Raw genomic sequence first — 25,203 nt, forward strand, 5'->3', positions numbered from 1 at the left:
GACGACCGACAGGAAGCTCTGGCGTGGGCTGGTCCATGAAGTCACAAAGAGTCGGAAGCGACTAAACAAATAAACAACAACAACTAACAGACTGCTTAAAAAGAAGTAGGAATTTTTTTTTCTCCCAGCCTGATGTTGTAATCTAAGCATGCTTATTAGCAAAAACACCAAGTGGATTCCATAGGAGTTGATTATGAAATTAGAGATAAATGTATTTCAGATTCAGTTTTAAGTTTGCCCTGTGTGGTCAATATTCTGGTTTCTGAATCCTTTATATCATCACTGATGTCAGTCAAGAGTTAAATTGTCTGTGTTTGCGCCACTCAAACTTACCTATTAAATTATATCTTTTCCCCAAAATCTCCTTAGGACAGTTCAGGAAATTACAGCAGTGGCTTTTTAAATTTCCATTTCCATGTCTGAGCTTTGTGATAACCATCAGCAAACCTCAAATGTGAGCTAACAGGTGTCTGGGCACTGCTGCCTGGTGCTCCAATTTCAATCAACTGGTGACTTCATTAAAAGAAACCAATATCCCAAATACAGTGCTTTATTCTCCTTTCTCCCTTTAATTTGGTGTTTGAGGTATTTAATGAGAAACCAAAAATGAACTATGAAGAAATTGCACTGTGAGGAAATCTAGTCAAGCAAACAAAAATACACTTATTTTCCTTCACTGCAGACAAGTTAAAAATGTGCCTTATATTAAATTAATGAATTTGTCAGATACATTATTATGAGTCTGATCACAGCCCACAGTGTTAATATAAAATAAGGTTGTGTTCCTAGGGTTCTAAATTGTTCTTAAGCCGAAATCAGATGAGTTAACATATATATTTTACTTGACCAATAAACTCTCTTTAGCATTTCTTCAGCAGTGGGCAAAAAGCTCAAAACTTTTGCAAGTAGTTCCATTCTTTTGTTCAATATAGAGATCGTCACACCTGCCATAATCTCTCTAAAAGTTCCACCCTTAATAGGTAACCCTATGTTACCCTCCCCATCGCTTAAATTTTCCTAAATTGAAGAAAAGGACATGCAAAAAGTTGGGAACTTTGGATAAGGAACAACAGAACAGGCACATTGATCACATTTATTTTATAGAGACAACTAAAGCTGACTTCAGAGGCAAATATCACCATTTCAGAGACATTCAGAGCAAAACTAAGTTGCAAAGCAGAATGAGATGAAGTAGGATGGACTTGAGACTTTGGACCCTCCTTAGATGTTGTGATTTGTTGTCCAAACTTGATAACTTTTTGAACTTATCACAAACTCTCTAAATGCTTTATATGTGGAAAATAAAACTGTAGGAATGGGAGGTCAGGAAAAACAGAGAAAGGGAAAGTGTAGACTTGGGATCCACAGCTCTATCTTACATCCAGAGAATTATTTTATTAAGATTCTATTTTTACTTAAAGCCTCTGTGATTCAGATTATGGGATACACCAACATTTTCTTTTCAGGGAAGGGTGGGGGAATTTAGAGCTTGCAACAAATTCTATTTGACTAGGTTAGAACAAGTAAGCTAACTTTTGAGCCCAACCCTCTTCTCTGACTCTCTACTCTTTTTATAGAAGATCTGCTTCTAATTAGCCCTCTATCATTTAAAGTAGCTGCTTCTAAAATTGGCCCTCCAAACCTCCCATCAATGCTAAACCACATTATTCTGCTTTTTACCAATATGATCTCATGATTCTTTCCCACACTTCTGTTACAACCACATTAAGTGGAATTTCTTATTTCAGTAAGCAGATGCCCCCGCCCTACCCCTTTTTCCTTCCAGTTCTTGGGGACAGAGCAGGATCTTTGCTTTGTTTTGATAATGGGAAATTATACCTTTGTATGGACAAGTCACACTCCAAAAATCAGTACATTTGAAATGAGTTACAAATAATAGCAGTTAGCGCTACTGTTAAAACATAAGTCTGATCTTCAACCACTACAGAAAATATATCAATCACATATTCACAATGAGAATTTAGCACACTGTGGTGCTGCGATTATGCACCACAAATATCATTTGGTGTATAGTTGTACTCTGCATAGTGCAGTTGGTCTTTGCCCACTGCTAGCTTGCTCTCATAGTTTGAGCATGTTCCTAGATGAAGTATGATTGTGCAATTACCCTCTCATTCTCTGAATCTTACAGGGTTGGATTGTTTGTTTTAAGAAAAGAAACTCTCCTTTATTTTTCCACTGTACTTCCACCTTCTTCCTGTCCAAAGAAAACTGGTTAAGGAGAGAAATATGAAATAGCTACATAATGTATTTGGAGTCCTCTCTCTGGAAGCATCTGCATACATAAACACAAACATCCTTAGAAGCCAAATTACCCTTTATGTGGCTGATGATCTTATTTTCAAACTCTGTACCTGTAAAAAGTTTTTGTAAAACCAAAAGGAAACTCCTTTTATAGTCAGCAACTTGAATGGGCTTTTCATGATGCTCAATTATGGCAGTCATGGTGGACATGAACATATAATGAATGCCATGTTCTTCCATTCAGTCCACCAAATGGACCAGCCCAAAGAAAACAGAAGATGAATAATTCCCACCAGTATGTTCACAAAAGACCACAGTGGAGTGTTCTGCTGGAAAATCTCTCACTGAATTTAAACATAACCCCCCCATAATTTACCCTTCATATGACATTTCACACCTATGAGGTAAAGGGTAAAGACCAGGTAAACAAGCAATTCCTGTAAAGACATTTATCTACTTCTCACAATGAGGTGAATAGCTCTGCACATATCCTGTTTATATTTTACCCAGGAAAGCTAAAGATCTCAGCTGATTTCAGAAACCCCTGAAGACAGTGAAAGACTATCCTAATGTTCCAGTATTGATCATCCTTACTGTATATGAATTAACTACAGAGCAATGGAATAATCTCCAAAACCCATAAAAATATATGGGAATGAAAAGTTTAATTTGACCAAAATACTGAAGGTCAGGTTATGTATGCCTTAACATGAACATCTTCCTACTTTGATACATACCAGGAATCCAACATTACTGTAACCACATCTCACAACATGAAATCTACTTCTCTCCCTCCCTCTCTCTTTAACATTAACCAGGTTTGTCTAACTATCTCTCCCTTTCTAAATCAGAATTAACATTGTATTATTGTTCTCTTTAAAACAATTGTGCAATAGAACTCTCAGAATCTGACTAAAGAGAAACACTATGTGAAGAAAACGTTTCATCCTATTATTGCCCCAGCAACTTCTCTTGTAGTAGAAAAAATGTACACATTTGATGCGCTACCCAAGTAAGATCAAGCACAGAGATAAAGTTAAATAGCTCCTTTCCCATAACTGCTTCTTCACTCAAGACATCAAAATTGTTTTTATTATTATTATTATTTGAAATATGAGATCACAGTGTTTCACATCAATAATTTTTGGCCTACATTTCCTCTTCTGTTCCAAGATTAATCTTAGGGCCATGGGAAATCTATTATTTGCAGTTTAACACCAATGTGTGTGTTTTTTTCTTTGCAAGTAATTTTATATATTGAAAAGGAGAACTAAATTAACTGAGACAATGGCAGGGTCAAAGAATTAACTCCATGCTTCACGCTATGGTCCCTACTTATTAATGGGGGGGGAAATGCCATCCTGGTCTAAATATGTGAATGTCATATTTAGTCTGGTCCTCCTGCCCCCCCCACCCACAAAAAAAATCCTTGCTTGGACTAGGTACCAACCAGAAAGGCTGGAGTTTTTTAAAATGTGAAAGAAATGCCAAGATACCGAGGCAAAACACTACTTCAACTGAAACTGAAAACACACATTGAAATACCCACCACCTCATTGCTGGACTTTAATAATTGGAAAAACAGTATTTAGAATGTAGCAATAAGATAACTTGGGTAACCTGATTCTGCCTGAAGTGTGAGTACTGCCCTGTGATGGGGATTCACTGAAAACAGTTTTCTAAATTACGTAAGTTTATTCAGCAAAATTTGGCCATTAAAAAGGGAAGAATATGCCCAGAGTTGTCTGAAATGGGATGGCCTACAAATGCAATAAATAAATAAACAAATACATAAATAAATAAAATGTTGCTTACCGGTTGAGTCTGCAGCAGATGCTCCTCCACCAGTCAGATCCTCTGTATTTACTGATTGAAGATCAGTATAAGAAGGGGTGATACTTGGGCTGCTACTGTTCTCTGAAGTAGTTGTCCAACTGCTGTCCGAAGCAAGAGGTTGTCTCTCTGAATATCCCAAGGAGGGACACATCCAGCAAAATATTTTTGGAGATAAGGCTTAAAAGAAAAAGAAGTTTATTAAATTTAATGGCACCAAAGAGGGATGATTAAATATAAGACAGGAATGTGTAGAATATGGAACTGCTGGTTTCAGGTGGCTTGCCTCCAGACCAAACACATTTGTTTGGTCCAGATATGGACAAAATAGGGCTATTTTTTTCCTGGATTCAGATGCTTGGGGATAGGAAGGCAGTGCAATATGCTGTGCTGGGACACTGATCAAGGTGGTTGAAAGGAAGTAGGGGAGGGAACGAGTGGAAGATGTTGAGAAGACTGGGGGTTGGTCAGTCAGTGGAATGTACCATGCTAAGACCTGAGGAAGGGAGAGAAGAGACACATGCCAGCCTTTCTCTACTAAGCCCATAGAATCACATACATGTTCATACCATGGGAGAACTAGGCAGGTACATAAAATGAGGGCACCTGCAGCAATTCAACCTTCTAGAGATTCCTGGTAGGTCAGAATGTGCCTGCAGCTGACCTCTAGGCCAATCCCTTCTACCTCTAGTAAGATAAATCTGTAGGGCCATTTGGCTAAATCCCTGAGGACATACATCTCCCCACCCCCACCCCTTTGAATGGAACAGCAAGGAAAGAGGTTGCGGATGGTTTTTCTCTTGAATTTTACCTGGGAGCAGTAGCTGGCTGTAGGGAAGAAAAGACTTCTTAAAAGAGAAGTTTCTGCAAGATGTGAAGAGAAATCTTTCAGGAAACAGGAAGAAATCTAACCTATCTGGACTTCTAGGTGTAGTGAATAACTAGACTGAATGGCATTCGCATTTGGTTTTATTTTGTATGTTCCTTACCCAGTTTCCTTTAAGCTAGTCTTTCTTGAGATTTAATCCCTCATTTTAGATAGGCTTACATTTATTCCTTTGTTTACACTTCCTCTTCTGAAGTCTATTCGTTTTCTTTAAGCTTAATACCAATCTATATTTCTGGACTTCTGGTGAGGACATTGCAAGTTAAACAACCCTTAAGGAATGGGGACAGCAGAGATCAGCAACCAGATGCTGGATCATGGTCAGCGAAATCTCTCTGGAGAAAGGAGAGAGATTTTCCACATGTACTCTGGACAGCTGCTCCTTGTGAGTAGACTGCAGGAGCCTAGGTTTTAGTGGTTGGCTTATGTGAGCAGCTGGGAGTCGAGGGATTCCATCTTAGCTCACAGCTGTAACGTAGCCTATATGGACATAAACTCAACCGAGCCTCATTTCTTAATCACTTTTGGAATTATTTTTAATTGCTTTTTAAATATTAAGAACCTCTGGAACGGCAAATTTTTACCACATTCACTGGGTGGGTCTCCTCCTTAGCGAATGAAGTTTCAAGTATGAATTTAAGGATTTGAAAAAAAATTACTTTTTGGAATAAACAGCAGAAGGGTGTTTAGAGTGTTGATTTTGGGAAGTTAAAAACAGGCTAAGGATCCAGATGCATTTGAAATAAGACTTTGAAATTAATTAGAAGAATCTTTCTTGCGGGAAACTGCTGAAGTTTGGACTCCCTAGGGGAAAAAAACATGATAGGATGGAAGTTTGAAGGTTGGACACTAGAGGGAGTTAGAAGAAACTAATGATTACAACTAAAGGGGAAGAATACTTAAAGTCAACTTGTTAATAAAGAATGGAGCAAAATACTTTAACACTGGATGTTGTCAAGGATATTTCTGAACCATGGACTCAGAAGTTAATTTTAAGAATGTCTGTTATTATAGATAGATGGTGTGTAAATGATGTTACAGAAGAGGAATAAACTATACTGGATAAGACTGAAATTGATTTGAATGTGGATTTAAAAATGACAAGCTACAAGAATAATATGGAAAAAATATGATATACTGGATATATAAATAAAACTGGTTGATGTGTTAATAATTAAAAGGGACATACAAATAACAAACCAGAAGAGTGATAACTTTTCTATACTGGATTTACAAAAGAGATCTGTGTTAATGTTTTGAAGAATTTTCTGAGAAGGGATAAAGAAAAAATGAAATGAGATCAAGTTCTAGGACACTATTTGAACGGATTAAAAACCAAGATTGTTAAAAGTACAGGGAAAGAATATAAAGTTGGTTTATTTGATCAAGGTTAAAATAGGCATGTTGTCATCTCTGGTAACCCTTAATGGACTTTTGCTGAGTGGGACTGAACGACGAGGCTTTAAGATTTTGTTTATAGTTAAGATATGACATATGAGAAGAAGGGAGCATTTGTTATTTTAAGAGAAGGTGATAAGTTACTAAAGTTGTTTATACTTGTTGTGATGAAGGGGGAAATTATTTCTTTATATACTTCTCTTTTTTTCTTTTTCTTTTTCTCTTTTTTCTTTCCTGCACTATCTAATTTTTCTTTTTACACACACACACAGTTTGTATTAGTTTTTATCTTTTCAATTGTAATAAATAAAATTATGAACTTTAATTTTTACTTTGCAAAAAGAAGAATATCAGGCAATAAATACAAATCTTATGTATGCATAATCTACATGTTCACATAGGAATGATCTATGCATGAAAAAGGCCAAGAAAATCTGCCCCTACTTTTATGATACTTGCCTCATGTCTGCAAACTTTCACCTGTACATACTTCAAGAATGTCTGAATATGGTTATAGTTTCAAGTCCCATATTCAAAAAGTAACTACCAATGAGACTATTAAAATCATAGCTGTATTTCCATACATTCTGAGATAAAATTCCACCTGACTGAAATTCATTCCAAATGTTTCCAGTCATATTGTATTCTTGCAGTGCAATCCTGCATTTGTAAGTAAGTTACCCTGAAGCAGATTGGACTGCTGTCAACATTTCAAACAACTCAATTGCAATAAGCTTTTACTCTGCCACCAAATAGTACCTTTAATACCCCTTCATTTTCAGTTATCTTTCTGTGGCTGTACACCCTAACTTAACATTTCCTAGCTCCAAACTAGATAGTATAGTGAGCATCATGTGAGATTTGCTCTATTGTGAACAGGCCTTCCCGAGGATATGGGATAACTTCCAAGTCACCTGAACTATTTTATCAGGTTATTAGTTATCAGGTCTGTTATTTACCGACCATGTCCCTGAGAAGAGTGTAAGTTAAACACTGCAATCAAAACAGACCTTTTCTAGCTCTAGTTTTCATGCCTCAATAAATTCCAGGCCACAGATCAGTCCTTCGGTAAATTGAGCCAACTGGTTTCAGATCTTTTCACAGGAGACAAATAGTTTAAAGGAGATGATAAAGGTCACTTCTTAGGCCCTCACTTAGTTGTTTCCCTTTCATCCCATTGATACCATACTAGTCATATTCCACATTTCATTTTTGCATAACTAGATGAAAATTTAGGAATTTTCATTTTTAAAAAATATTACTTTAAAGCCAATCAAATATTTTAATCTCAACATTATATATTTTAAAACTGCACACCAATCAGTAGCAAACCACTACTACCAGTAGTGCAGTACATGTTTGCAAGTAGAGGACAGCTGCAAATAAAAAACAATCAGATAATAAGTTAAATGAAAAATTTTCTTCTGCCTCTGATCCTGAAGGCTGGTGAAAATGGGCTAAAGTTGTTTGTTTCTAAATTGGACTAATTGTTTGTTTATAAAGCAGCAACAAAAAGGAAATAAATCATCTTCAAATTTCAAGTCTGTGAACCTGTCTTTATCTGGCAGGGCTTTTTAAAGACATTTATTTTTTTAAAAAAATAAAATGAAATAAAAATACTCTGAGGCACTGGCACAAACTTCTGATTTAGTTCCCCTACTTTCTCCCTGCATTCTAGATCAATTTAATTCTTTTCTCTGTTTTAGTAAATATTCTAGTAACAAGAGACTGTGTGAAACTCAATCCCCTGATGTTAGTTTTACTGAATAGCTTAAATGAAAAGCATTGTTTTATCCAATTGTTTTGAATACTGAATCAAAATTCAGATTGGGTCCCTTTCATATGTAGGGCCCAGAACAACTACTACTCATTGTTCCCCTAAAAGGCTGTATCATTTGCTGCCAAAAATTGAGCAAATAAAGCAGCAACCAGTGATCTGTATGGAAAGCATTTCACAATGTGCCTGTTCAATACCTGGACAGTAGACTGGCACTGGGCAACATCAATATTCCTACATTCCCTTAAAATAGAAATGCTTACGTCAAGGCTTAGAAGATGGCTTCCTTTATCAACATGCTTAAGAAGTAATCATAGAACAAAATCATAGCAAGTCGGGTCTTAAACAGTCCAGCTCAAGTAGTATGGAAGCTTCCAAACCTTCCAACTGAAGGTAGATGAACTATGTATTACCATTCAAGTTTCTCATTAATTCAGTCAAACACCCATTGGTCGTGAATAATCCCTTTGAATGTGGCTCAGCCTTCTCCAAGATGGTGCCATCTAAACATATAAAACCAGCATGGATAATCATACTAGCTGAGTGATGATGGGAATTCTAATCTAGGACATTTGGAGAGCATCAAGTTGGTAAAAGGTGATGTAGCCTATTGTTAATCCCTCCTATAATACACAGTGAATAAGTGACATTCCAACCTGTACATGGATGCTCTGGTGAACTGTTGGTCCAGGATGCATCTTCAAATTGGACCCATGTGCTGAAGGATGAAGACAGATCAAGGCCTACAGCTGTTTTGTTTATTCTTTCTCCCAACTCAGCATGTGAAACATTTGGCAATTCTCCATCTAGATTCTGGATGCCTTCAGAGGAAGTATCAGATGAGGAAAGAAATCTCTCAAGTGGCTCCCTAGTGTGGCCTGCAGTGAGAACATTGTAAAAAGGAGTAATACAGCTTCACACTAATTGTTTGATTTAAGCAAAACACACAACTTTATCATCTGTTAACATCTGTTAATGGTATAGAGTGACTTTAAAGCTGAACAGAGAAACACAGTAGTCACACTGAGTACCTTCCACTTCTACCTTCACTCTCTCCTCATGTGGTTTATTTGGACTGATTAGTAAGACATGTGAACCCACCTTTTGTGACTTCTAAACCATGGTCTATGACTTTGTATTATAGCTGAATCCAGCCACCAAAGCTTATTCAACAGATCAGTGTCAAAAGAGACCATGGATTTGTTTGATGCATGAACCCAGATATTATGTAGGTGAAATGGGCAAATACATATTAAAATAGCAGCATTTGGGATGTAAAATGAAGATAATACAGAAGGAAAAGGTAACACTAGCATAGGACTGCTATTTGCCTCCTTTTGGTTACAAAAACCCATCACCTCTGAGTTTTTGTAACAGAAAGTTCTGCCCAGAGAATCATAAACTGTAGACATGGAAGGAATCCCATAAAGGTTTAGCTTGACCCACGTTTCCATTTATACCAATACAACTCTCATTGTATTGGTATAAATGAACCTAATTGTATCAAAGCGTACTATTGCCTTCTCTTTCCTTTTTAAACCATGATCTACTGTGTCCTAGTCGCCTAACTGAAATCAGATCCTGAGGACTATTTTTATCCTGCTTCTTCCCAGAAGCCAAGGAAACTGGACATCATGCCCTCATTTTATCTTCATTGCCATCTTTTGAGATATACTGAGTGACTGATCCAAATTTACCCTCTGAGCTTAATGGCTGATGGGATTCACTGTAATACTATATTTCATCATTAGACAAAACTTTTGACACTAAGCCTCTTCTCTCCAAAACCATTTTTAATCATCTGAAACCTTACCAGTTTTCAATACCCTCCCAAGACTTTAGAATTCTCACTTGAATAAACTATTTTTTATTCAAGAATTGTGGAATCTTCCAAGTTTTTTACAATTTTGAAATGTTTATTTTGAAATTACAGTGGACACTCCACAGCTGTCCCCTATACTTGCTATATAACTGTGACTACATTTTACACTGAATCACCTGGGATCTGCTCAGCAGATCAGGATAATCACAAGGAACTTTCTTACACACAAAGTTTTCCTTAGGCTTTTTTTAAGGAGACTTATTGTAACATGCAACTGAGAAAGGGATAAAAACCCACAGGTGGGGGAAGGGGATGGAGAATTGTACACATATAGAAGTTATATTCACTGCCAGCCACAGGTTTTTGTTTTCAACTAGAGCTGAATGCAAATGCTAATTCATTTCAATAAATAGCAAGAACCTATGTTGTCAGAGGGGAGAAATTTACCTTGGGAGGTAACAGAAAGATGCAGACCGTCACTGAAGGAGACCCACTCAGATGGTTGGGGAGGAGTGATGTTGGCCAGAGATGTCATGCTTGTTGCAGTTTCCTACTCATTTTCACCCAGTTGGAATTGAATACAATACAGAACAGACATTCCAACTGACTGTAAATTGCTCTTTCTTTAATCTGAAACACACCTATAAAGAAGAAATTTTAGGCATATGCAAATTAGCTGTATAGCCTCATTAGATATAAGAAAAATAGCCTGTGTTTTTATCTACCACTCTAAATGACATTAATAATATATAATAATATTTATTAGCAAAGCAGACCCAGGCAATAGGACACTGGTAATACCTGCATCTACTTCACTGCCACTGCCTTAATTACCATATATCAATACACTGTCTTACTATTATTCTTTCCATTAGAGTTTCCACAGGTTTTGCTACTATGTGTGTAGCATCATTTCTCTTTAATTTTCAATGCTTTTCTGTATTACACAAGAATGATTGATGATAAATAATATTATCAAAACCAGAGTTGCTCAGCATCTTCTGCTTTGTATATTTGTAATATAAATAGATTTACTGGTGCAGCCACAGACATAAAAATGTACTGATATTTGCTCTTCCTGCTTACAGCTCTGCAAAAACAGATGTAATCACTACAATTAGTGGCATTTTTTAGAGTTCTGTTGGAAAATCTTAACCTCCAACTATTTCTTTATCAGTAATTATAAAAAATTTAATAAAGTGAAGTCAACAAAGAAAAATGTTCACTAGAGCATAATATGACCATAATGCTGAACAGAGGGTACTGGTTTTCTGCTGCAAGTTCTTTCACAACCCAGTTCAAACATAGAACACAGCAATTCCCGTAGCAGGCTGTAGGTTAATACAGTTATTCCCAGCCTGTGATTTATGGCACACTGGTACTTTGTGAAAGACTACTAATAATCTGTAGAGTGGATGCCGAAATAAAAACCATATGATTCTGGTGCTCTCACTCAAAATCTTATGACATTTTAGTCAAGAACACAAAAATCTTATAGGACTTGGCAATCCCCTGGGATTTCAGTCATTTATTATTTTAAAAAATTGAATGTTGAGATCCTACAAATGCCAACTCGGAGGACTCATGCATGCCACGGAGCCTGCAAATATCATGCTCCCAACCCCTGGTTTATGTGTTAGTCCACAAAAGTTTTTGATGAGAACACAGCACTCTGCATGAAGGAAATTGCAACAGAATTCAGCTGTATGAACAGTTGTTGTAATGGTATGTGGGAATAACCATGAGGGATGAGGGGAAGAGATGCTGCCTAGGGAACAATCAGATAAAAGAGGGAGGAGCCCACAGCAGCTTAAAGGTCAGAGAAAAGAAACTTAGGAAGGATCTACCCTAATTGAGCAGGCTATAAAAAGAGATGGCGGCAGATTTGTACTTTCAGACATGCAAGATTCTGTTAATGCGGCCTTACAATAAAGTAGAATTAGCTCATCTGGTTGTGTTTCCTGTCTGGTTACCTGGGAGGACTGACAGTTGTGGACATGCCTCAGAGCACTCATGTAACACCTCTGCTGTACAAGCTAAACTGGCTGCTGGTAAGTTTCTGGATGTAATTCAAAGTATGCTGGTGACCTATAAACTCTTCATAGCATAGGGGCTGATTACCTGTGGGACTACCTTTCTCCCATTGTTTCTGCCCACTCTGTAAGATCCAGCACAGTGGGTATGTTCTGGATCCCATCCTTGAAACAAAGTCATCTAACACGTCCCAGGAAGCAGGTCTTCTCTGTTGTGGCACTTGTCCTCTGGAATGGTATCCCTCAGAGGTTTGTGTTGCCTTGGCCTGGCCATACTTTAAACAAGCCTCGAACATCTGCCTCTTTCCCCAAGCCTTGGGATGTTTTGTGGGATGTTTTGCATAATCAGGTTTTATTCTTTTTGGCCTCCATTAGTTTTATTCTGGTTTGGCCATTTTATTGGCTTTTTTTAAAAATGGCCATTTTTATTTGGTCCACTCAGATTTGGTCAGCTCCATAACTTTGATTAAATAAATAAATAACTCTAAAGTACAAAAAGGCGAATGCCCTGTGTATGCTCAGAGAAGTCTGTATCCCATTATGATGGACTACAGTAATGTAGTTGGTTCTCAGGAAGGAGGCAGCACATTCCAAGGAAGGGAGTGAGATAAGAGAAAACACAGTCCGGAGCTGGAATGTGGGAAGACAAAGAGTAGCCCCACCCTAGAGCCTCCCAGGTTATTTCCCTTTAGGTTAGGTAGAGTAGCTTTAGTCTGGCAAGATTCTGTCTACACAGTGTGAGCAAACAAAGAACTGGAGTTTGGCTGGATTGATTCCTTGTTGTTCTTGGGCTGAGCCTGACACCCATCTGCCACAGAATTTTTTAAAAAAATGTTATGATATATTTATTTTAAAATATTATAAGTCTGTCTATCGTCCCTAGTGTTCTCAGTAGCTCACAACAAATTTGAAATTATATAGGTACACCATAAAGTAGAAAATGAACACAGAAAAAAATGCAATACAGTAACTAATAATAATCTAAACCATTTTAAAAGCAATAAATTAAAAGCAGCAAGTAAAATTATCCTCTAATGGAATTAGTGCAGAAATGAGGCTGCTTCTCCCTAGTCTTGTCCAAACAGAGCTTAGAGCTGATCCTACCACAATGCAGCTGCTTCAGGCTCCAGATTATGGATGTTATGAAATGGCAGCAAATAATTATTTATTACCATTATATTTTACTGCCAGGAACAGGGAGAGGCTCTGGTGAAGCACAGATGCTAAAATAATTTGATTGACCTAGGATATTGCTCTGCCTCAGGCAGCAAAATAGCTTGGACTAGCATTGAAATAAGTCTGAGGAATTGAAAATGGCTTCTAAACAAGGTCAAATATCAGTTATTACCCCTCTAGCTTGGAAGAATTATGCCAGACTAATGGGTTGTCTTCAAATGCCTGTAAACTTTTCTCCAGAAACAAAAATGCAGTGATATGTAACTATATATTCAAATGTCATATATGTATGTATGCATGCTATTAATTGCCTTACCTTCCTTTGGGAGTTCATGGTAGCATTTAGGAGGGTTTTTCCCTTGTTTATCTCCACAAAAGTAATCTTGTAAGGTAAGATGGAGAGAGTGGGGAAGAGAGATTGGCCCCAAATCACCCAAAAACTCTATGGTGAAGTTGGAATCTGGGTTTCCTTAACCACTAGGATAGCAGTGCCTTCTGGAGGTTGATTGAGAAGTTCAAGAGGGCAGTAAAAGTGAAGGAAGTAAGAGAATACTGAGAAACATGTGATATGTTTCGTATTAAATTTAGGCAAGTACTCTTTGCCAGAGTTTGTAGTCTCTTTGTCTACAACTGTAATTAGGGATGTATTCAATTTATACACCAGAACTATAAAGAATTTACGATTGCAGAGACTACAAAATATCAATAAAATAATGACTATTTGTAAGAATTGTCGGTGTTATCCATAACGAAAGATAATTGGACTCGCAATATATTTATCATAAGAGCCAGTTTGATGTAGTGGTTAAGGCAATGGGCTAGGAACCATGAGACCATGAGTTCTAGCACCGCCTTAGGACAGGCAGCTGGATGACCATGGGCCAATATATAAAATGCATGATTTATCTTCTCAAGGGTTCCATCAGAATTCACACACAATTTTAACATTTTTCAAATGGGGTGGAGAATTAAAATGGAATGAGATGGTGCAAAAAAACAAAACAAAACAAAAAAGGTTGGGAATGACTATGCTAGAAAGCTTATTTATCTTTATGCAGCTTCTTTGTTCTTGTCAAAGAAATTGACAAATTTTCTTCACAGTTATGAAGTTTAAATAAATCTCTATTACTCTCTTTTCCCATCAAAGTTGTAAAACTACTGTAAGTGTAAAAAAAAAAGTCTGCAACATTTTTAGGCATGCAGAAACACTGTGAACAAGCAGGGTGGTTGCAAGATTCCCATTTAAGAAAATTATTATACTGTAGATGGTATGTGTTCTTTTTGGTTTTGTCCCTCAGATGGGGATTGCTGCATAGTTCTTGGTAGCACAGGAACTTTTCCTACCATTAAAAAAAACCCCACAACAAACCAATTTAGAACATTACAAGCAAGACTTGGACATTTCTGAATTTAAGCCATTGCACTGAAAACCGTTTCTTTATCTTTATACAGCTTCCCTGTTCTTGGCAACGAAATGAGCTGACAAGTTTCCTTCACAACTGTGACATTTGAGTAAATCACTCCTATTCTTTCTCCCCCCCCCCCATTAAAGCTATGCACTGCTTAAAATTTAAGTGTAAAAAAGGGTCTCCGACCCAAGCAATAGCTCTAATTCAAAGAACGAACTAGCTACGCAGATCTCTATTCAAGACATTTAAGGTCACAGGCGGTGTTATGTTCTTTTTGGTTTTGCCCTTGGGACAGGGAGGGATCTATGGACTTCAATATTTTGCTGTTTTTCCCCCCACCTGACTGGTTCAAACTGTTCTTTTGGCTTACTGCATACTGAAATTTCTGGCTTAGTATAATTTGAATAATTTTCAAATACAGCATTGACTTTTTCCAAGGAGCTTCAATGAGAACATCCTGAAAGAAAGATGAAGGCAGAACACAAAGAAAAAAAATATTTTATCTAGAGGTCCACAGAGGAAGCAAATGAGAGAACTTCCTTCCTTTTTTTTCTTTTTTAAGTATCAAAAAAACCCCTCAAAAAGATGACAGGACAATGCACATTGCTGGTATAACCTTGCTTTCCCTCATGTTTAAATGTCTCCTACTGTTAGCGGTACATCGCTCTTTCACAAAAAAGAAAAACTGATAAAGAGTTGAAATAAATCTGTTGTATAATTTAGCAAGTTAATTTGTTATTTCTGAACTCATTCCTCATTGCTTTCAGCCTCACAGAGAACAAGCATGACTGAGTAGAAGTAGAAATTGAATTGCACTTTTTATGTTTTCTGTTACAATGCCTAAATAAGACTAATTCATTTGCACAGTGAAAAATGTTTAATACAGGAGCAAGATTCTTTTAATCCCAGCTCAAGAATCTGGTGACAGATAATTTCCCTTTAAAATACTAATTTTTAAATGATAAACCTTCAGATTAGTCTTCCTCCCAGGATCCATCTGAACCCAGGACGCACAAATAACTAAACAGGAATACTGTAATACTAATGTTTTCTTTTCTTCAGCAAAGGATCGTTACCTTGTCGTGGTGCTGGAGCTTGAGCACCTCAGTGATGCCATGAGCTAAACCGTGAAGGGCCACCCAAGATGGGAAGGTCATGACAGAGAGGTCAGACTAAATGCGATCCCTGGGGAAGGTAATGGCAACCCACCCCAGTATTCTTGCCGTGAAAACTAAATGGATCAGTACAACCAGAGATATGTCGGTATACCATCGGAATTGAGACCCCCCAGGTTGGAAGATGGCCAAAATGCTACTGGGAAGGAACAGAGGATGAGTTCAACTAGCCCCAGACGTGATGACGCAGCTAGCTCAAAGCTGAAAGGACGGCTAGGAGCCGACGGTGCTGGTGGTGAACGGCGAATCCGATGTTCTAAGGATCAACACACCATTGGAACCTGGATCTATGAGCCAGGGCAAATGGGATGTGGTTATTGGTGAGATGTTGAGATTAAAGATAGACATTTTGGGTGTCAGTGAGTTGAAATGGACTGGAATGGGCCACTTCACATCAAATGACCACCAGATCTACTACTGTGGACAAGAGGACCACAGAAGAAATGGAGTAGCCTTCATAATTAATAGTAAAGTGGCTAAAGCAGTGCTTGGATACAACCCAAAAAACGACAGAATGATCTCAATTCGAATTCAGGGCAAGCCATCTAACATCACAGTGATCCAAATATACGCCCCAACCACAGATGCTGAAGAAGCTGAAGTAGAGCAGTTCTATGAGGATCTGCAGCACCTACTGGACAACACGTCTAAAAGAGATGTTATTTTCATCACAGGAGACTGGAATGCTAAGGTGGGCAGTCAAATGACACCTGGAATTACAGGTAAGCATGGCCTGGGAGAACAAAACGAAGCAGGACATAGGCTGATAGAATTTTGCCAAGACAACTCACTCTGCGTAACAAACACACTCTTCCAACAACCTAAGAGACAGCTTTATACATGGACTTCACCAGATGGACAACACCGAAATCAGATTGACTACATCCTTTGCAGCCAAAGGTAGAGGACATCTATACAGTCGGTAAAAACAAGACCTGGAGCTGACTGTAGTTCAGATCACGAACTTCTTCTTGCACAATTTAGGATCAGACCAAAGAGATTAGGGAAGACCCACAGATCAGCTAGACATGAGCTCACTAATATTCCTAAGGAATATGCAGTGGAGGTGAAGAATCGATTTAAGGGACTGGACTTAGTAGATAGGGTCCCGGAAGAACTATGGACAGAAGTTCACAACATTGTTCAGGAGGTGGCAACAAAACACATCCCAAAGAAAGAGAAAACCAAGAAGGCAAAATGGCTGTCTGCTGAGACACTAGAAGTAGCCCAAGAAAGAAGGAAAGCAAAAGGCAACAGTGATAGGGGCAGATATGCCCAATTAAATGCAAAATTCCAGAGGTTAGCCAGAAGAGATAAGGAATTATTTTTAAACAAGCAATGTGCGGAAGTGGAAGAAGACAATAGAATAGGAAGGACAAGAGACCTCTTCCAGAAAATTAGAAACATTGGAGGTAAATTTCAGGCAAAAATGGGTATGATCAAAAACAAAGATGGCAAGGACCTAACAGAAGAAGAAGAGATCAAGAAAAGGTGGCAAGAATATACAGAAGACCTGTATAGGAAGGATAACAATATCGGGGATAGCTTTGACGGTGTGGTCATTGAGCTAGAGCCAGACATCCTGAAGAGTGAGGTTGAATGGGCCTTAAGAAGCAGTGCTAATAACAAGGCAGCAGGAGATGACGGCATCCCAGCTGAACTGCTCAAAATCTTGCAAGATGATGCTGTCAAGGTAATGCATGCTATATGCCAGCAAATTTGGAAAACACAAGAATGGCCATCAGATTGGAAAAAATCAACTTATATCCCCATACCGAAAAAGGGAAACACTAAAGAATGTTCCAACTATCGAACAGTGGCACTCATTTCACATGCCAGTAAGGTAATGCTCAAGATCCTGCGAGGTAGACTTCAGAAATTCATGGAGCGAGAATTGCCAGATGTACAAGCTGGGTTTAGAAAAGGCAGAGGAACTAGGGACCAAAGTGCCAATATCCGACGGATAATGGAAAAATCCAGGGAGTTTCAGACTATTGACTATTCTAAAGCCTTTGACTGTTTGGACCATAACAAATTGTGGCAAGTTCTTAGTGGTATGGGGATACCAAGTCATCTTGTCTGCCTCCTGAAAAATCTGTATAACGACCAAGTAGCAACAGTAAGAACAGACCACGGAACAACGGACTGGTTTAAGATTGGGAAAGGAGTACGGCAGGGCTGTATACTCTCACCCTACTCTCACCCTACCTATTCAACGTGTACGCAGAACACATCATGCAACAAGCTGGGCTTGAGGAATCCAAGGCTGGAGTTAAAATCGCTGGAAGAAACATTAACTATCTCAGATATGCAGATGATACCACTTTGATGGCTGAAAGTGAAGAGGAACTGAGGAGCCTTATGATGAAGGTGAAAGAAGAAAGTGCAAAAGCTGGCTTGCAGCTAAACCTAAAAAAAACCAAGATTATGGCAACCAGCTTGATTGATAACTGGCAAATAGAGGGAGAAAATGTAGAAGCAGTGAAAGACTTTGTATTTCTAGGTGCGAAGATTACTGCAGATGCTGACTGCAGTCAGGAAATCAGAAGACGCTTAATCTTTGGGAGAAGAGCAATGACAAATCTCGATAAAATAGTCAAGAGCAGAGACATCACACTGACAACAAAGGTCCGCATAGTTAAAGCAATGGTGTTCCCCATAGTAACATATGGCTGTGAGAGCTGGACTATAAGGAAGGCTGAGAGAAGGAAGATTGATGCTTTTGAACTGTGGTGTTGGAGGAAAATTCTGAGAGTGCCTTGGACTGCACGAAGATCCAACCAGTCCATCCTCCAGGAAATAAAGCCAGGCTGCTCACTTGAGGGAATGATATTAAAGGCAAAACTGAAATACTTTGGCCACATAATGAGAAGACAGGACACCCTGGAGAAGATGCTGATCCTAGGGAGAGTGGAAGGCAAAAGGAAGAGGGGCCGACCAAGGGCAAGATGGATGGATGATATTCTAGAGGTGATGGACTCGTCCCTGGGAGAGCTGGGGGTGTTGACGACCGACAGGAAGTTCTGGCGTGGGCTGGTCCATGAAGTCACGAAGAGTCGGAAGTGACTAAACGAACAAACTACGTTTTCCTTTATCTCTCACAGGACGTTTTGCTCTCTGAGATGAAATTGTTCTCTTCCTCTCAATATATCTCAATATGCAATATCCTCATGTACCCCTGGGACCTCTCTGGAAGTGCTGCTTTAATTTCCCACAATGCTTCAGAAAAGCCTTCCCCAAGCATGGCAGACTCCAGGTGTGCAGTTTTCACCTCTCAGAATTCTCCGTAATGTCCACTGTTGGCTGAGCAATTGTGAATAGAAGGCCAAACGTATTCATGCAGAAAATACCACGCTGGGGGATCCTCAAAACAATGCTTCATTTAGAATATTGTGGGCACTTAAGTCATTAACCCACTTTCCTCTGTTATACATCCCAGACTGCATTTGTTAACTCCCTAGAAATACTGTGGTTTTGTTCTACTTTGTATCTATGTGCTAAAAGTCAACACTGACTTGATGGCACATATTTTTATTTATTTATTTATTTATTTATTTATTTAATACCCTGCCTTTATTATTTTTATAAATAACTCAAGGCAGCGAACATACCTAATACTCCTTCCTCCTCCTATTTTCCCCACAACAACCCTGTGAGGTGAGTTGGGCTGAGAGAGAGTGACTGGCCCAAGGTCACCCAGCCAGCTTTGTCACATTTAAAATGCTATTATTTCCCAGTTTACATTCCTTGGGATTTCCCTGCTTGGACCAGTTCATTTCTGTAAAAACACACACACACACACAAAAACAGGTTTCTACTTAAAACTTTCCCCTCTATCTTGATTCTACTTACTTTGAGCTTTGGTTCCACCTACTACAAAGCCCTGGGACAGATGACCATTAATTGCCTTGTACTCAGCAAGTCCTATGATACACCTGGGCTGTAAAGGGAAAGCCAAGTAAAATATGTGAAGTGGGATCTCCCCATAGAATGAATGAATGAATATGAATGGTTGATTGAATGAATGAAAATGAATGAATGAGTGTATGTGTATGTGTGTGTGTGTGTGAAATGCCATGCAATTCCACTAGATTCATGGGCAACCAAGATGAAATAGCAAGGTTCATAAGATCTTGACAACAGAGGCTATTCTGTGGAGTCCTTGTTGTTCTCCGAGCTTGGTTGTTTGCTTGCAAACTTTTCATTACCCAACTAGGTAACATCATCAGCGTGAGCGAGTGTGGAGTTTGCTCCCTGTTTATATACAGTAGCTTGCCCTGCCAGTGTTGGTGGGGGTGTGGTTTTCTCCCTGGTAGTTCCTTGATCAGGGCATTGTTTTCTGCTTGTTTGCCTGTTGTTAAATCCCTGCTTACCTGGGTGTTGGTTGTGGAGAGGGTGTGTTCTGGTCTTTTTGTTTCCTTCTGAGCTTTTTATATTGTCTCTTTTGAATGGTGTGTAAATATGGTTATGTCTATTGATGGCTGATTTGTCTGAATGCTAAGCTTTGGATTTAGCTTGGTCTAGGATGTACACAGTTTCCCAACTGAAACTATGGTTGAGTCTGTCCATGTGTTATGAGATTAAGGAGTTTTCATTGTGTGTTCTGACTGCTAATTGGTGTTCACGGCTATTCTACCATGCAAGAGTGTGACTCTACTCTTGAAGGATTCAAGTAAGTATTACAGCAACCCAAAGAGGAACAGCATCAAAATATGTTACTTCAAACAAAATATGTTACTTCATGCAAGCACATTGTTAAAACTTTATTGCATGAACTCTTTAGAACATGGTTTTTCAACCAGGGTTCCATGGAACCCTAGGGTTCTGCGAGAGGTCACTAGGGGTTCCCTGGGAGATCACGATTTGTTTAAAAAATTATTTCAAATTCAGGCAGCTTCACATTAAAGAGGTAAGCTTCATTCTTTACTTTTAGTTTAAGATTCCTGTTAATGCTTATATACAGGCTGAAGACTTTGGTTAATGGCCACTCATTCAGTGACTGTTTGAAATTACAATAGCGCTGAATGAATGGTGGTTATGACCAGTCCTCGAAGTTCTGGCCATCAAAGCACCCCCATAATCACATGGTTGCAATCCTGGTGCTTGTCAACTGGCTCGCACTTATGACAGTTGCGGTGTCCCGTGGTCCTGTGACTGCAATTTGCAACCTTCCCCACTGGCACTTATTGCACCTCCCCCACCTGGCAGCAGCCACCCCAAGCCCCCTTGTGCTCGCACTGTGCCTCCCCAGCCACCCACGCACCCCCTTGCTCCCTCTCTTCTACCTGGCAGCAGCCACTTACCTGCCCGCCGGCCTGCTTGTGAGTCACCTGGGACTTGCAACTTCCTGCCGGTTTCCCCACTGACTTTGAATGTTGGAAGCTGGCAGGAAGTTGCAAGGAGGTGCTCATTTAATGACCCATGATCCTCACTTAGCAACAACAATGGGGACTGCAGGGATTGCTGTCGCTAAATGATGCAGTCACGTGACATCATACTTTATGACCGCATTGTTTAGCAATGGAAATTCTGGTCCCAATTGCCATGTATGGAAGCTTTCAAGACTCACCAGCCCCAGAACTGAGCCAACTGGGGTGAACTGGGGGAATGTTATGTTGAGGATCTGAGTTGTTGCCTAGCAACAGGAAGGATAGCCATGCTGATTCCCTCTTGGTGGGAAATGGAAGCTATAAGAGGGCTGGTGAAGACATCAACAGGAAAGGTATGTCATTTCCCCCCCTGCTCTTTCTTCTTTGCTGAGGAACTGCTACTCGACCCAAGCTGAAACACTTTTCCATGAGGAAGGACATCCTGTGTCAACTACTTAAACTGATCCTCTGAAGGAGCAGGCAGGATTTCAGAACGTAACATTTCTCTTCTGCCTGTTGCTAAAATCACCACTGTTGGAATAAGCTGCTAATGCCCTGCCCAAGTTGAATGCAGAAACGAGTCAGGCATATTTTGAATGGAACATTTTATACATGAAAACTCCAGAACAAAACATGGACTTTCCAAGTTTGCAAGGTATGGCTTAGGATTCAGCAACCCAAAGGGACACATTTCCCCTCATTTCTGGGAAGTATTTGGAAACTGGACAAGAATCAGTAAAACTAGGAACAGTTCAAAGTATAATCCTTTCTATGGAAGGAAACCAGCCTAATATAAAGAAGTTGACAGAATGGGCAACTAATCTTTAAAGCCAGTGATAGAGCATCTTCCACTGTACCTACAGTGAGGTACACACGCCCACATAGGGCTGTGCAGATGCAATGCTCAGATATGATTCCAAAAAAGTGCTGTGCACAACTCACACAATTGCTTCAGGGGGCATACAGCACGCTCCAAAGCACTTTTTACAAATTATTTCCAAAGGACTACACAAACCTAACACACAGTTCTCTAACATCTTATGGCTGTTCTGTACCACTCAAGGCTGCCATCTCCTATTATATTATGCAGGGACTGTTTTGACTTAAATCTGGTAGTAAGAATTTATTGCCATAGTCTATGTGGTTGACTACTAGCTTAATGATTTTAAAAGCAGATCGGATAAATCCATAAAGAACAATAGCAAAGGCCCATTCTCATTATATGGAATCCATATACAATGGAAGGTCACTTTCTTGGGGGCAGCAACACAGACATTGGTGGGGCAGAAAATATGACAATGTCACAATGCAACCCCCACTACTTATGTACTTGGGTCCAATGCTGAGACGTAAGTACAGAGGGGTGGAGTTTGCTTCATGATGGCATGGTGCAGATTTTGTCATTTTCTTCATTGCAGTGGTCAGGGAAGGATGCTTTTGGCAGTAGCAAAGGTGCTCTGATTCAGCAGACTTTTTAAAAAATGCTTATATGTTTAAATAAAAATATAGACAAACAAAGCTGGGGAATGCAGGTCTAAGAACTTTCTAATACTCACTCACCCAAGCAGAGGAGGACCAAGCTGTGGCAGATAGCTAAACCAGCACTCACCCTTTGCATATCTATATAGCCCTGTTGTTCTAGGACCTTTTTGGTAAATGAGCCGGGACACCTTTACAGAAGCCCAACATGGGGACATTCTTCAGCAAACCAGGATATACAGTCATGTGAACAACTTAAGTACACCCCACTGAAATTTTTGATTATTTCAACAATACTGATACTTAAAGGGGATATAACACAACAAATATCATGCACCATCTATTTTTTTGCAATCCATTGTGTAATTTAAATAACTCAAATATCTCAAATTAGAATCACGTGCAGATGATCAGAACATCATTGGAGAGGATCTGGGAGGAACCTGTCTTATTTAAACCTCAGTCATTTAGTTTGATTTGCTCTTCATTGTTGAAGTGTGTGTATCACCATGCCTAGACTAAAAGAGCTGTCTGAGGCCTTCAGAAAGATTATAGATACCTATAACTCTGGGAAGAGAATTTAAAAAGATTGCCAAACAATTGGACATCAATCATTACACTGCCCAGAAGATCATCTACAAGTGAAAAAGATTTCAAATAGCTACCAACCTGATTAAGTCAAGCCATCCCAGCAAGTCCAGCCTGAGGGAGAGCACAAGATGTTGAAAGAAGTCTCTAAGAACTCCAGAACTTCATCATGTGACCTACAGGTAGTTCTCACCACTACTGATGTCAAAGTACATGTGTCTATCGTTAGAAAGAAGCTGCACAAATTAGATCTATATGGGATGTGTGCCAGGAGAAAACCTTTGCTGTCCAGAAAGAATATCATGGCAAGACTGAAGTTTGCTCATTAACATTTAGGCAAAGACTAGGACCTCTGGAACCATGCGCTCTGGACAGACAAGATAAAGATAGAGTTATTTGGCCACAGTACCAGAAGACATGTTTGGCAAAAACCAAAGACAACATTTCACCAGGAGAGCCTGATACGAACTGTAGAGCATGGTGGTGGAAATGTTATGGTTTGGGGCTGCTTTGCTGTATCACGGCCTGGGCAGCTCATGATCATAGAATCCAGTATGACTTCTTCATTGTTCTAGAACGTGCTTGAGGATGTGAGACCATCTGTCAGAAGATTGATGCTCAACCAAAAGTGGACCTTACAACATGACGATGATTGTAAACATTACAGGAAATCCACCAAGGAACGGCCAGGGGAAGAAAAGAAATGGAGGGTTCTGGAATGACCAGGTCAAAGCCCAGATCTAAATCCCATTGAGATGCTGAGGGGTGATTTGAAAATGGCTGAGCATGCAATAAACCCCTCAAACATTGCACAGCTGAAAAAATTCTGCATGAAGGAGTAGGAAAAAAACTCCTCCCAGTCAATGTCAGAGAAGGTAGACAGTTATAACAATGCCTACTTGAGGTTGTTTCTGCCAAAGAGGGAAATACCTGGTATTAGAGCCAAAGGTGTACTTACTTTCTCCACAGAAAGAAATGCCGTATGTTAATTTTTTGTTGAATAAATGATTGCAAAGTCAATTTTTCATAGTTTTGCTCAGTTACATCACTTTCATCTTTATATTCTGTTTGAATGAAGATAAAATATTGACATGTCCACATGTTTTAAAAAAGAAAAAAAACTTTATATGAGGTGTACTTACTTTTTCACATGACTGTATAGTAAACCTAAAGATAACACTTTATATACTGGTATGAACTCTCTTACTGACAGTGACATTCAGCCATGACTTCTAATTTGGCTCCTTCTTGTTGAAGGAAGGAACTTGAGAAAGAGTCTGTCTCTTCTGTCTTTTCTCTCAAGCTTCGCTCACCTATCTTTCCACCTGGTTTTCTCATGCTCAGTTCACTGGCTCCTGCATTCCTTCCAGGTATCTTGTGTTATGGTTCCTTGTGCCTTTGCTTATCCAGATCCTCAGATTTCAGCCTATCTCATAGAAAAGGATCAGACCTCAATTTTGCAGTCATTGAAATCCCTTTTCATCTTAGTACTAAATTTCAGTGATACAATTGCACAAATTTATTAGAACAGTTTTCCACTGCATTTACATGAAAAAGGTAACAAAACTGTTGTACATGGACTAAAACACACTTAATACACTTAAAAAAAAAAGCAACCCCCCCACACAATTATCACCCATCCCCAAAATCCTGTATTTGTAACATGTGCCACGGGCTTTCTATAATTGCCCCACCCACAGTAGCCATTAGCCCCCCACCTTCAAATTCAGTCCAGCCCCTGGCCTCTAAAATACTGCTCACCACTGACATAAAACTACAGTGTCTAGGATTAGCATGAAATGTTAATTCCAACCAAACTCAACCATCTATACTCCTCAGGAAATAACTTGCAAACATGAATTGGCAACACTGAGTATTCACAGCCCTCTTGATCATTCCATGCTATAACATAAGCTGAGGAATTCAGTATCAAAAGCCTCACTACTGCAAAGACAATAAAAATATTGATGCTTCAAAAAAAAATTCCCCTATC

The 25,203-nt window shown here is 39.1% G+C and overlaps 1 protein-coding gene across 1 annotated transcript; it reads right to left on the reverse strand.

The window, feature by feature from the left end:
- Positions 1 to 2,259: 2,259 nt before the first annotated feature.
- Positions 2,260 to 10,610, reverse strand: LOC134487263 (stonin-2-like). The gene is made up of 4 exons (XM_063288958.1): positions 10,429 to 10,610; positions 8,816 to 9,037; positions 4,057 to 4,278; positions 2,260 to 2,375 (listed from the first exon to the last, which is right to left on the reverse strand). The coding sequence occupies exons 1-4, from the start codon at positions 10,514 to 10,516 to the stop codon at positions 2,260 to 2,262; spliced, it is 648 nt and encodes a 215-aa protein (XP_063145028.1). The 5' UTR covers positions 10,517 to 10,610.
- Between the last annotated feature and the right edge of the window lie 14,593 nt (positions 10,611 to 25,203).

The sequence above is a fragment of the Candoia aspera genome, chromosome 1 (assembly GCF_035149785.1).
Source record: "Candoia aspera isolate rCanAsp1 chromosome 1, rCanAsp1.hap2, whole genome shotgun sequence".
Taxonomy (NCBI): domain Eukaryota; kingdom Metazoa; phylum Chordata; class Lepidosauria; order Squamata; family Boidae; genus Candoia; species Candoia aspera.

Bases quoted from the DNA above. Each gene is read 5' to 3' on its own strand.
- LOC134487263 (XM_063288958.1), bottom strand. From the start codon at position 10,516: ATGACATCTCTGGCCAACATCACTCCTCCCCAACCATCTGAGTGGGTC. The intron at 4,279-8,815 runs GTTGGAATGTCA...TTTTCTTTTAAG, and splicing joins ACCAGAGCATCCATGTACAG to CCTTATCTCCAAAAATATTT. The intron at 2,376-4,056 runs GTATTTGTTTAT...AACTTTTTACAG, and splicing joins GCAACATTTTATTTATTTAT to GTACAGAGTTTGAAAATAAG.